Raw genomic sequence first — 14,605 nt, forward strand, 5'->3', positions numbered from 1 at the left:
TATGAGGAGAGGCTGAGGGAGCTGGGATTGTTTAGCCTGGAGAAGAGGAGGCTCAGGGGTGACCTCACTGCCCTCTACAACTACCTGAAGGGTGGTTGTAGCCAGGAGGGGGTTGGTCTCTTCTCCCAGGCAACCAGCACCAGAACGAGGGGACACAGCCTCAAGCTGTGCCAGGGGAGGTTCAGACTCGAGGTGAGGAGGAAGTTCTTCACCAAGCGAGTCATTCGTCATTGGAACGGGTTGCCCAGGGAGGTGGTTGAGTCATCGACCCTGGAGGCGTTCAAGGGGAGATTGGACGTGGCACTTGGTGCCATGGTCTAGTCATGGGGTCTGTGTTGATAGGTTGGACTCGATGATCCCCAAGGTCCTTTCCAACCTAAGTGATTATGTATTTCACTTGAAATACGAATATGTGCTGCTTTATGTTCAGCAGACATTTGTGAAATAAGCTATGCTGTAAAGTATTACAGTTAAAGAATCATTACACAGTAAGAGAACTTCACAACAGTAACTGCACTGGAAGAAAAGCTGATATCAAAAATGCAAAAGAAACTCTTCACAAAATCCTGAGGGATGTTCTAGACTCAAAATATTAAACATTTTTAATTTGCATTGCAATGTGGCTTTATGTTGTATGATGGCCTCCTGAGCTGGGTGACGGGGTCAGGGAGCAGTGTAATGCCCTGGAAATCCATGACGAATTAGTTTGGGACCTGCTGAGCCATTTGGACACTCACAAGTCCATGGGACCGGATGGGATCCATCCTAGGGTGCTGAGAGAGCTGGCAGATGAGCTGCCCAAGCTGCTCTCCATCATTTTCCTCCAGTCCTGGCTCACCGGTGAGGTCCCAGATGACTGGAAACTGGCCAGTGTGGTCCCCATCCACAAGAAGGGTCGGATGGAGGAACCTGGAAACTCCAGGCCAGTCAGCCTGACCTCAGTGCCAGGGAAAGTGATGGAGCAGATTATCCTGGCAGCAATAACTGCACACCTGAAGGATGGCCAAGGGCTCGGGTCCAGCCAACATGGATTTAGGAGGGACAGGTCCTGCCTCTCCAACCTGATCTCCTTCTATGATCAGGTGACCCATCTGGTGGATGTGAGGAGGCCTGTGGATGTGGTCTGCCTGGACTTCAGCAAGGCCTTTGACACCATCCCCCACAGCAAACTGCTGGCTAAGCTGTCAGCTCGAGGCTTGGACAGCAACACTCTGTGCTGGGTTAGGAACTGGCTGGAGGGCTGAGCCCAGAGAGTGGTGGTGAATGGTGCCACATCCAGCTGGCGGCCAGTCACCAGTGGCGTCCCCTGGGGATCAGTGCTGGGCCCCATCCTCTTTAACATCTTCATTGATGATCTGGATGAGGGGATTGAGTCAGTCATCAGCAGGTTTGCAGATGACACCAAGTTAGGAGCAGACGTTGGTCAGTTAGATGGCAGAAGGGCTCTGCAGAGGGACCTTGACCAACTGGACAGATGGGCGGAGTCCAGTGGGATGTCATTCAACAAGTCCAAGTGCCAGGTGCTGCACTTTGGCCACAATAACCCCATGCAGAGCTACAGGCTGGGGTCAGAGTGGCTGGAGAGCTGCCAAACAGAGAGGGACCTGGGGGTGCTGATTGACAGCTGCCTAAACATGAGCCAGCAGTGTGCCCAGGTGGCCAAGAGGGCCAATGGCATCCTGGCCTGCATTAGGAATAGTATGGCCAGCAGGAGCAGGGAGGTCATTCTTCCTCTGTACTCAGCACTGGTTAGGCCACACCTTGAGTCCTGTGTCCAGTTCTGGGCCCCTCAGTTTAAGAAAGACATTGAGACACTTCCAGAGAAGGGCAACAAGGCTGGTGAGAGGCCTTGAGCACAAGCCCTATGAGGAGAGGCTGAGGGAGCTGGGATTGTTTAGCCTGGAGAAGAGGAGGCTCAGGGGTGACCTCATTGCCCTCTACAGCTACCTGAAAGGTGGTTGTAGCCAGGAAGGGGTTGGTCTCTTCTCCCATGCAACCAGCACCAGAACAAGGGGACACAGTCTCAAGCTGCACCAGGGGAAGTTTAGGCTCGAGGTGAGGAGGAAGTTCTTCACCAAGAGAGTGATTCATCATTGGAATGGGCTGCCCAGGGAGGTGGTGGAGTCACCATCCCTCGAGATGTTCAGGAGGGGATTGAACGTGGCACTTGGTGCCATGGTCTAGTCATGAGGTCTGTGGTGACAGGTTGGACTTGATGATCTTTGAGGTCTCTTCCAACCTTAGTGATGCTGTGAATGTGAAAAGCATTACAAAACTCTGTTGTATCTTCCCTCTAAATACAAACAGTCTGGAGCCAAGAGAGTGTACACAACTCTTGCCTATATCCCACTTTCTAAACACATTACCCATTCCTTTTCTGACAGGAAGTTTTTCAGCAGTCATCTCTTTTCCAAATGCACTTATTTGAAACTCAGTCCTTTGCTTTCTTTTAAGTAGAGAAGAACTCCTAAGTAATATGCAGTGAACTAGTAGGCAAGGAGATTTTTTTTATTAATCCACACAGACATGCACTATGCACAGACAAAATCTAACTTCACTAATAGCTGTATCAGAGGCCAGTTTCATAAAGAGAAGTAATGCTTTTATTACATTAATAGGACTCTCAATGTTAAGAAAAAAAACCAAAATCTTTTCTTGTAATTATAGGGCATGCATGCCTAAAAGCTCTTCAGCCTTTCCCCTCTTTCTCAGTTGTATGCAGTTACTTAATAAAAGCTATTACACCCCCTACAAACTACCCCTCAGTCAGATCATGGTTATCTAATACCATTTGTATGCCACATTCATAACCATTTAAATTTTGTCATATTCACCTCCACTCTTTTCTTAGCAGAATATATAAAAAAAGGTCTTTGTAGGTAAATTCAGATGCTATATATAGCCATCATTAAATTACACATAAACCCCCCCCCCCAAATCCTGATGTCACAAATCAAGAAAGCATCTTCTCCCCATAGTTCATCTCCAGCATAAAATCCGCAAGACTCAATTTTATGATGCAGACTCTTAAAAAAACCAAAAAAGCAGCAATCTGGATGAAAGAAGGTTGTAATCTCTCAACATCAAACAGAAATATTCTCATTGTTTTTATGGTAGATTAAATCCAATGGCAACTGGTATCCTGAGGTCTGCTGACACTGGATGTCACAATTCTGTGCTTAAATCTATTTACCTACTGAATTAACTTGGCATCTGTTGATAGATATATTCCTGTACACTGAACTCACCCAAAACAGTTCTTTTGTCAGGCCTTGAATGTCAGCAGCAAACGCCTTTACCCTCCCCCACCATTTATTCACATAGGAACACGTTTCATTAAAATACTTACAATAATTTCTCCCTCAATTCTTTACATTAGTGTCTTGAGATATAGTATATACTTGATTATTAGTGATGTATTTAGTAGAAAAGCAGATGAGGTAAGAGTCACATTTAAGTAAAACCTGGTTAAAAGAATTCTGAAGGCATTTCTGCATACTAGGTGTCACCATTTTAAAGGGAGGTTCTTCTAGTTGTAGCAAACGTATCCAGGTTGGTGTTCTGAAAAAATTTGCCCTGTAGTTCTGAGATCCTTCCCTATATCCCAAATACAGTAATAATTTCTGATCCTTCACTTTCAGTAAAACTACAGCAGGGCAGACACAAGAGATTTTAACCTTTCATTGAAAGAACAATTATAAACTTAATAGCTTACGTACTTTAGCTAGAAGGATTTCAAGAAATACCTGTCAAACAAGACAGTTGAACATCTATACCAACTTCTACCTCCGATCAGAGTCCATAACCTAACTCAAAATGCCAGTTCCTTAATGTGGTGCTTGCTTTGTCCAATGAAATACAATTGAAGGTGTAGTGACTTTATCAATAGAGTGCAGAAATTGATTTAACACCATTTTAAAACCTTGCATACTTTAGCCACAGGTGCAAAGTGTTCATTTTCTACTTCATGAAAATGCAGTTTAGACTTTTACTAAGGAGATTTACAGAAGGGCTTGCTTGAACATCTGCTGCAGGACTGTTACAGTACTTAATGATATACAAGTCCTGTAACTCTATCAGAAAGAGCCAAGCACAGGCATGGGCTTAATTACACACAGAGAGTATTTTCATTATTACATTCAACATGAATAATAAATGAAATAAAAAGGGCCTGTCTAGAGACACCCAACTACTATGCAGGTAGAACAGCTGTGAGAGAGAACAGATGTAAATATAAAGGAATTCTGTCTACAAGTAAGAAGCTGGGGATTGGAGGGATTTGAGAAACTAGAGGCTCTAGAAAATTCTGTTTCCATATGTGTATCAGACCTAAAAGAACACTAGGCCAAGCAACTCTTTTCTGATGTACTACCTGGGGCTCTGGAGCAAAGTATATGAAGAATTACTTAAGACTCTCTACAAGAGATATTTTCAAAATAAAGCAGTATTGTGGAAAGTATTTTTCTGATAGTTAGGTTTCCCCCAATCTCATATATTGAGGTTATATCCCTTTCATTTAGCTTATGGTATTTTAATGTAACTTCATTTAGCTGCAGTCAAAACATATTGAATTAGTATTTTTCTGTTGGCTTGGTTTTGCAATTTTATTTTATTTTAGATGAAAAAAAAACCCAAAATTGAAAGAAAAGCACCAGAAGATTGCATTTCCAAGTAAGGGGAAAATTCTTAAGTATCTAGAGCTAGATTTAACAACACAGAAATCATGCTGTGACACTCCCAAAGAAAAATCAAGCTTTTACGTGACCTTAGGCTATGGGGCAAGATGACAGGTACATTAACTTTGTTTTCATATGATCACCTTCGAAGGACTATAGACAGGAGCTAACTGATCAGATGAGGTGCAGTTAGGAACCAAATCATGCATTCACATACTACAGCACCTACTGGTAGAACTTGTTTCCAGTGGAAAGCAAAGGACCATCTACCAGTATATTCATCTACCAGCGTAACTTCAAGGGCTCAGGAGTCTCCAGACACAGCTAGAATAAAATAGATATTTACTTTACAGAGCAGCCAAGGCTACTTCATTTGGAAATACTGTTTCCAAGAGAGGCTTTCTTCTCTAGCTACCTGCCACAGAACAAATGAGAACAGACTTTGAAAAGCTTAACAAAGCAGTCCAGCAATAGCAAACTGTTACCTTATCAATCTGTGTGAAGCCTTAGAACTCAGCTGCATTTCCTTCCGCCAATCTTAATCACAGCTGCTCTGGCACTGAGCATTGCTTCAAAAGAGACTCACACCACCTAACTACCGCATACATCTGTTTACCTGTTCTCTTTTGTCTCATTTCCTTTCTATTCAGCTTTCACTCTTTATCATTCCAGCAAACAGAGGAGTCCCAGAGATCTCAGTTTTCTTGCTGTGATAATATTCCACAACACAAGCTTATATAAATGTGTTGTGCATGCATATATGCCTGAATAACGCACCTGCACAACTATGACTTAATTTTTTTTATCTCACTCAAATCTTACCCTTGCTCTTTTTTCACTATTGTAACCCAGTTCTATTTTACCAAAAATTGAGACTTAAGAGTTATTTTCTTATTCCTAGGACTCTGAGTTCAAAGTTTTTCATAGCAGCACTTGTCCCTAAGTTTCACATCTTCTGTAGCTCTGATTTCTAAAAACAGCCTGAACAAGCAAGGCAGTAGTCTTCAATGAGTAACACCCCAGTTAATTGACCATATCCACCATGGTCTTCATTTCCATGGCTCCTAAGGAAATTTTTCCTCAGGCTTTATTACTGCCCTTCTAGATACCATTTATTAATTCCACAGATACTTTCAGAACACATGGTATCACTAAAATCAGCTGACCACCATAATCAGCAACACACGATTAAAGTACATGCTGAAAGCTTGTCTGTGCGTTAACAGGCAACAGCATCTGAAAAGAGAAAGTAATGCCAAGCTGCACTGAGTAGTATTTCACGAGAAAGGGAAGAGAAAAAAAACAACAATCTGAGATGACCAACAAGACATTTGGTGATAAACACCACTGGAGTAGAGAAAAATGAAACCTACACCTTGTACTCCTTCTACATTATACCAATTAAGGCTTTGAATTCCCAACAAACAAAAGGCAAACTAACTTGCTTATCGTTCAAAACAACAAAAGCTATTTTCTACTTCAGTAAAACACCAACTTAAGAGTTTTGTTGTTTTTTATCCCCCTTGTGAAAAATACTGAACATACTATTACTTAATGAAAGCAGACTTAAAATATAACATACTATACAGTAATTGACTTTGTGCCACTTCATCCACTACTAAAATACATGCACACTAGTCCTAGTTAAACGCCTGTAGTCCTACAAATTAAAATCTCTTTTTCTCAGTAGCATATACAAAGCTCAAATTCACACTTAACTGAAGTTAGATGAGAGAAAGAAAACCTATTTTAAATAGCATAAAAAGCCAGATAGTCAGGCATTCAGATTTACATTTAAGTGTCTGATCATAAATAATTAGTAGCTGGAAGCAAACAACAAACACTGGGTATTTGCAGAGATAATTTGGCACCTGGTAAGATAATAACAAAAGGTTTCAAAGCCCTAACAATCATAAAATATGTTTTCTGTTCTATATATGACTGCTGAACTGCAGCCACCACTCCAAGTTTTGAAAAAGTGAAGTGCCAGTATCAAAGAAATAGTTGCTAAACCACACCAAGCGCAAGCTGCACTCTTCTCGTTTTATTTCCAAATGTCGGATTTTGGTTTGCCTACTGAATAAGCTTTAATCACTATTAAAAGAACTTAAGTCCTCAGTGTTGTCTTCCATCAGATACTGCTATTTCTATACTTTTGTGTTAAAACAATTGAGCTCCAAAAAGTCTTCTCAGAAGAAAAAACCATCAATTCTCTATCACTGTGCGTAGCAATTTCCACATATCCCACAGCAGGACAGTCCCATTTCATCACAGAAAGAAGCAATCTTAAGATTTTTTTAGATGCAATAATTCTATTACATAATCCAAGGCATAACTGGCATTTTAGATGTTCTTGAGGAAATTAGGAAAAGTATGCTTTGTGTTATAAGGGGAAAAGAAAAAAGAATACAACAAAAATTATGTCACAGAGTAGTGTATGTGCATAGCACAGAACCCATGAGGACCTATTATTACTTTTTCTGCAGTGCATCTCTTCTCACACATCAACCAAAAACTTATGCAGCATTTCAAAAACATACAACTACATTAAGAAGAAAAAAATAATCACAATCTGGGCAGACTTTGCAGCTGCCCCTTTGACTTATCAATTTCAGAAAGCACAATTTCAATCAAGTCTAGATAAAATATATTAATCCTAAATAGACCAAGTTTGTCACCTACCAGTTCCTATAAGCTGCTTACTATCCTGAAAAAGAGAGAGGGAAGAAATGCTAAATTAAATGCCAAACAGTAGCAGACAGCGCTTGTTTGGCTGATTAACTTGTAGACAAGCATTACAAATAAATCTGAGCATGGTCTGCAGCAAATTAAATTCCAGTGCTTTTAAGAACAAAGAATTCCTTCGGAAAGAGGATTAGCAACTTTACACCCAGGAATGCCAGTTTAATTTAATTGTTCCACAATCCGATATTTAATATGCAAATATCATTTTGATATATAACAGCAAATTTGAAAAAGTGAGGAAACAATTTCAATATACAAGACTGTCTCTCTTCTGAACTATAATTATACAAAATAAAGCTAGTCAAGGGGTTTTTTTATTATTATTATTGGGACTGAATTCTATTAACATGAAACAGAACAAGTCTAATTAAAGGTTAAAAACTTTAAATGTTTCTAATTAACAGTCTAAATAGCTGCACAATTAGAGTACTATAGTTAAAATCCCACCTCAATGACCTTCCTGGCCTCTTTGTATTTTCCTGTTTGCAAGAAGGCGAAGAAGAGATCATAAAGAGCCATCATGTCACCATATTCTCTGCTTATAAAATCTGAAACTAAACAAACAACAAAACTCATTAATTTACTAAATGTATTAAAGGATTTTAATACAGTCATGGGATATTTTTAATACTGGCATTTTCCAAGCATCACAAAACTAGAAAGTGGCTGTGGGAGTAAAATTTTGAAATACATGAAATGACTACAACTTATTACACAGTTTGCTGTAGCTTTGCAGTTGAGCATATTTTAAATGTTTGGGGGTTTTTCTGCAATAGATTTTAAATTATGTTCAGCAAAATAGATTATATATTGGCATTCTCCACTTGTACAGAGGAAGGATAAAGGATTTCTTAACTGCACAAGTATTTGAAGAGAAGAAAGTCTTTTATTATTGTGCTGTGTTGCTATTAAGTTGATCCTTAATAGTAACATGTGCATCTACAACAAGGTATTAGCACTGATCTTTGAGAGCTCGATGCTGTACTATCAAACATTAGGATTCTTCTACACTGAAAATTAAATCTGAAGAATACAGGTATCATTTAAATTGCTTTAAAGTTACACATATAAACACTTTCACACCACACCACACCACCCCCACCGCTTTCAGTTGAAAGGAATGATTTTCAAAGCCTGGAAGAAAGGCTTCCAGAAAACAACCCACATAACCAGACAAGATTTGACTACAAGCAACTAACCCTTCTGCAGACGATCAGCATCTCCTTTTTCTATCAGTCTACAGTAGACGTTATGAAGCTGAAGAACTTTACCATATTTCTTATAACAGTCGATTAAAGCTTCCAGAGCTGCAGACATGTCATCCCTTGTGAAGTGAAATAAAACAAGAATACATCAAACATTCTCAGTAGAAACAGTACATGCTGAACCCACTTCAGTTTTGAAAATTTCAGGGGAAGCTCATTCACTAGTCCATAAGCCAAGAAAGCATTGTTTTCCCTCAACTTGCTACAGTTATTTTTAAACAACAGCTGAAGTTTTCCTACAAATAAATACCAAGTATGCTTGAGAGCCACAGAAATTAAAACAGAACTACAGATTTATGCTTAAACCTCTCAGCTGTATAATTTTTGATTGCATGACTACTGTTCACTATAAATTAACCAAAGGTATCTGATTTAAAATTCTTAAATTCTGCTATGTGCTACTGTGGTGAAACTCCCAATTTAATGTAAATTTCAACTTGTATTTAAGACCTCTGCTTTTCTTGTTAATAATTAATATTGTGCGCGTGATATTACCTCCAAATGTCTCTGTCTGGACATTTTCAATTTTTAAGCTCTTTAAAAAATTTTCCACTGCACTTTTATTTCAGCATAGATCTTCAGAGTTAAGAGAAGCACAGCTCTTTAGATTGCTTTATATCTGTTTTATACCTTAATACACTAGCTATCAATCATCTGTTGAGTTCCATTTTGTCACAATTGAAGGGCTAGCTCTATAAAATGGTCCAAAGCTAACGTGTATTTTCTGCAATAAAAACGTGATTTTTGTAATTTTATGCTGGCCTATCCATGTCACAGAACCATAACACCAGTATTATATTCCTGGTATTAGTAAATTAGCATGTAGTATGCTGACTTCCTTGAATGCATTTACTCAGGAGCCTTTGAACAGTAAGTACCAGTCACAAGTACAATATTTCCATTTTTGTTGTCTCTGCCCTTCACTAGATTTTCCCTTATATACACAGTGTTAACATCTTTAATAAAAAACATCAGATCACTATCTTAAACTAATAGTAAATACAAATTAACATTCTAAACTGTGCAACTAAGAAAACAGTGGGGGAAGACAATTCAGAAAAACAAAAAACAAAACAAACAAAAAAAAAAATCACTGAACAGCAGCAGCTGAAGGCCATAATAAAACTGACTTGAAATAATGATTTTGCATTCCTGAATCAACTTGATTATTGATCAACCAAACCTTAACAAATCAAGATATTACTGTTGAAACAAGCTAAATTTAGATGTCCTTTCCTCTCCAAAATGTGCAGCACAAATTTTGCCTTTTCAGAGAATGAACTGACTACCATATAGTAATATCCTCATCTAATGTCTTAAATATTTTAAAAGACAGAAGAATTAATTTGGTTCAGTAATACCTGCATTCTGAAAGCGAACCTAAGATGATGGATTTCTACCTTAACCCCTTTACTGAGCCCTGTTTACAGTGCATCTTCTGGCACCCCATGGAGTCATTTGAATTTTTGTCATTTGGGGTGAAGACTAAATTACAGGTTAATTTCAAAACTGCACGTAGATGTTGCAGGCTAGATTACTGTCATAAAAGAGAAATACTATGGTAGTTACCGCAGACAGATATGAAGCTTTATATAATCAGTATTTTTCTCCTGCTTCAGATGCAAGTTCAGTTAACATCTAAAAAAACCCCAGTCTTACAGAAAATGACTCAATTTCTAAGGAGGCACAACAACATTTATACATTAAAATTAAAGTTTTCAGTGATAAACCTAGGTTTTCAGATTGATGCTTAAAAAGCCATAGTATCGTCTCAGCTGTATTCCTAGAGGATTGAAGTGACTGTTTTTAGGTCAAAGCTATCAATATATGAATAATTGGAGTGTCATTCAAAAAGGAACATTAACAGTTTTCTGGTATCAAAATGTACACTTCTAAAGGCTGTAGATGCAGAGAAAAAAGCAAGCAATGAACAGAAAAACAAAAATGGAAATAATGCACTTGTATACTGGTATCTACTGGTCAAAGCTGCCTGAGTAAGTCCACATTTAAGGAGGCCAGTATCTTGTGCACTAACTCACCAAACATTTGTTTTTAATCTAAATTTGATGTATTTGCCCAGTTGCATTCAAGCAGCCCATCAGTCACTCACAGTTTAACACAGACAGGGCTTATGAAATAAATAATAAAACTGGCAATAACCAATTATAATGCAATAAAAGACAAAGAAGTTCAGCCTCTACAAAGACATTGTACTACTACTGCAAAGAAAAGAAACTTATGTTTCTACTCAATACAATTTATGCAACAACCTGTAGTATTGCTTAACTGTCACAAACTGCAGTTAATTCCAAGTACCAGCTTACTCCCGTAAGCAGTTTCTAACAAAACTGTTAGAAAATGAATTAAAATGAAAAGTAGGAACTTAGTGTAGGCTCCAAATATTGATTAAGGCTAACACTTTAATGTTTCTTGTTATAACTGTCTACCTAAAAAAACCCAACAAAACCCAAACAGAAGAAAAAGAACTGCACAGAAAAAGATTTTGCACACATTAAGGAAATACTGATTAGACATACAGACTTTCAGCTAACAAACAGTCCTTGATTTGAAAATATTTAGCAGTCTCCTTGTAGTAGCCCTTTTAGCTTCCCAAAGGATACTTACTACATCATTACATTAAAAGCCTGGTCCAAAATTACTAATTAATTAATAGGGATCAAGTTAAAAACAAAAAAAGAAGAAAAAAAAAGGTGGTAATGCCAATATAGTCATAGGAATGTTGGAAAAAATCTTACTGCCAGAGTCAGTTTGGACTAAAATTTATTATTATTTCAAATGTTAACACAGATGATCCACACTTCATTTTGAGTTGGCCAGATACTACAGCTTTAAGTCACTCATAAATACTATCTGTTCAGGGCTTACACCCGCTCCACTTGAAAGATGAGGTGTAATTTGCTCTCATTGAAACTTGCTCTTCTAAAAAAGAAGAGATACTGCTATGTCTGAATGACAGAACAAACCTCAAACATCACTGTATTGTACTTGGCTCTTCTATAATCCTGGAAGAGTTCTACTTTGGCAATTGTTTTTGAACTAAATTGATGCTGGCATTAAGACATCGTAAGGTTTTGAATTAATTTGGTTTCTGTTTAGGGTGCCTACGAAGTCCAAGATGGGCCCAATCCTCTATATTATTTTTGTGGGCAATTTTACTCACACAAAGATAGCTGAAGAGAGAAAATTACTCAGATGCCTGTGTTCAGAATACACTCTGCAGCAGGACTGGCTATAACGTGCACACATATAACATCCCCCTTCAATTCCACCAAGCCACTCCCCTTTTGCTTCAAGAATGTAGCACTATATCTAACCCCTTTTTACTTGTAATAAACAACTTTTCCAACCAAAGAGTCTCTCTGATAAAAATAAGACTCCAAATATTGATTTTAATTGGAATGAAGTGCTGCAACATTATGCATAAAGCGTTAGTGAAGTGGCAATTTACCTAAGGGGTTTACTGATTGAAAAGCTCTCAAACCTGAAATCACTAGGCGAGGTAGAAAGAAAAAAGGGACTCTCTGGGGTGGGGGTGGAGGGTAGACTGGTAAAACAAATCCCTCTCCACAAATCTGAAGCAGATGTTAGAGTAGAGGGAAGTCAATTCAGCAAGGTACAATCAGCTTTACAAAAAAATTATTCTGTTAAAAGAGAACGGGCTCTTGAAAGAGCTAAATGATTTTCTGTTCATTTGCCATACTAAGGAATCTTCAAGGAGACTCGTGTTGCAATTACAACTAATCCTCCCCAAAAAATTAACTGTGTTGAAGGCTTTGTAATTTCCCTAGGTACAATTTAGCTGTCACTTACTTTAAAATTTACTCAAACATGCGTTCGGAACAGCACTAACTTCACATGTCAAGTGCTTTCCAGCCAATTGAGTCTAAACTGGAAGTCGGTGTTAAACAACTGAATGATTAGACAAGATAGCTCATTTCCCTGCTCTTTTGTTCAGAATAAAATGCCACATTTACATTATCAGACTCAACAGGATTTTCTGACAGAGGGAGAATAAACCCTAGTGAACACTGTCCATACCAAGCACATGAAGCCTGTCATTTACCAATCATCCTTCAAAAAGCAATAGCCATGAATGTAACTTAATTACGACCCAATGATCCTTGATGAAAAATCATCTTATCACTGTCCTGTCCCCACAGGGCAAGTGAGACACCTTTGTCTTTTGGCACTGGCGATGCTAAATTCCTAATTGCAATAATGAAGAAAGAGAGCCAAAAGCCCCTAATTTCATTGTAACATGTAAAAAGTTCTGATACAAATATCTGAAATAAAGTTTCTAAAAATTAGTGGGGGAAAAAAACCTTACTACAGATATTTTTTTCTACCACTAGAAATGCCACCTCTTTTTAAAAAGATAGTGATTTTTAAGGGTAACTTTAAAATATCAATTAACTTGTACGTGCTACAGAATCATCGCAAACAAAATCCTACGATTGAGAATTTAACTCCATGAAAACAATAGAAGGAAAACTGTCAAGGCACGGCATTCGCTGTAGCCACTACATAAGAAACTAAACAAAATGGGTTTATGGGTTTGTTCAGATCAATCACAAACCGGCACACAGGGCTTTACTGAACAAGGCTGTATTAAAATACACTGTGACACCATTAAACAGTGTACATTATTCAACTTATAATATTAAAAAACATTTTTCAAGAAACACAATCCACCTATAGCCTTTTGACAATTTAAAATACAGTTATCAACTGCCTGCATTCACTGAATTAAAACTACAAAATACTTTGTTTGTACGGTCTGTAACAATGTTTTCACAGTTTACCTGCAAGTTTTCCTTCTTCCCCCTGCTTAAGATCACTTCTAATACTGAGAATTAGTAAATTTCAAACCTTAAGATGTTTTGTTTTGTCTCTTTTCTCAGAGGTAATATCCTTCCAAGAAAGCAGAAACAAACTTATGTAAATGAAAAGACAGGAACCACACCAAGGTTTAATCTCCTTGGTGGTTTTTCCCTATTTTTGGATGTCCAGAAGTTGGTTTTCATAAAAAGGAATCATGAGTGGGTTTTACATCCATCAATTTATCACCCTGTAAACAGTCATTACCAAAGTACCATACAGCACAGGAACAGGTTAGTTAGCTCCACTAACCTCTTCAGTTTTGTAAAAGGGCTCATGTTCAAATAGGTTTCTTCTGCCAGGTGGCAGAAAAGGTAAAAGGCAAAATGACAATCCTTAAAAAATTTGATATGGTATTGGTAACAGAACATTGTCTCATTCTTAGCAGTTGGAAGTTCAGAAGACATCTTTTAAGGATAAGTACAAGCTGTTCACATCCCTGAAGATTTTAGAAACTAAAGATTGTCATACTTGTCTATGGCAGGTTTATCACCTTGAATGACAGACCAAGTTATCATATGTGGACTGCCTCAATTTTTAATGTGATTTTGTCATCTTGAGAAACTGTTCAGTCATAAATACAGATGACATAATTAAAAGCAGAGGGCTGTTCTCCTGAAATGTACGCAGGGCAAAAAAACCCCAAAGACAGTGTGAATTCTCCCTCTTTTCCATGCTCTGCTGAAAACTGCTACTTTTGACATGTACTAGGACTTAAAGAATTTCAGAATATTCAGGACTGGGTGTAGAGAAAAGGGGCAGATGAAAACATTTTACATCTACTGTTGCTGGAATCTTCAAAAGCAAACAACAGATTCCTCTGCAAGCAGTTAAAAAGTTTGAAATAAATTAAGAACAAAACAACACTGCTGTAGAACATGGAAAAAAATAACCCAGAGCTGATTTCAGAGACATGCTGATGACCTGCAGCTAAAAGACAGCATTTCAACGTGATACTTGACATGTAGGATGGGAAATAGTAAGCACTACTGCTGAAAGAAATGACTAATGATTATTTCA

The 14,605-nt window shown here is 38.0% G+C and overlaps 1 protein-coding gene across 2 annotated transcripts in view; it reads right to left on the reverse strand.

Moving 5' to 3' along the window:
• Positions 1-14,605, reverse strand: part of LRPPRC (leucine rich pentatricopeptide repeat containing) — a 100,399-nt gene that overhangs the window by 37,428 nt on the left and 48,366 nt on the right. For both annotated transcript variants that reach the window (XM_068158859.1, XM_068158858.1), the window contains exons 24-25: positions 8,621-8,745; positions 7,869-7,975 (exon numbers count right to left, since the gene is read on the reverse strand). In XM_068158859.1, coding sequence (XP_068014960.1) covers positions 7,869-7,975; positions 8,621-8,745 — 232 coding nt within the window. The remainder of the gene's footprint in view (positions 1-7,868; positions 7,976-8,620; positions 8,746-14,605) is intronic.

The sequence above is a fragment of the Melanerpes formicivorus genome, unplaced genomic scaffold, assembly GCF_026170545.1.
Source record: "Melanerpes formicivorus ecotype bairdi unplaced genomic scaffold, bMelFor1.0.p_v2 SCAF_43, whole genome shotgun sequence".
NCBI lineage: Eukaryota > Metazoa > Chordata > Aves > Piciformes > Picidae > Melanerpes > Melanerpes formicivorus.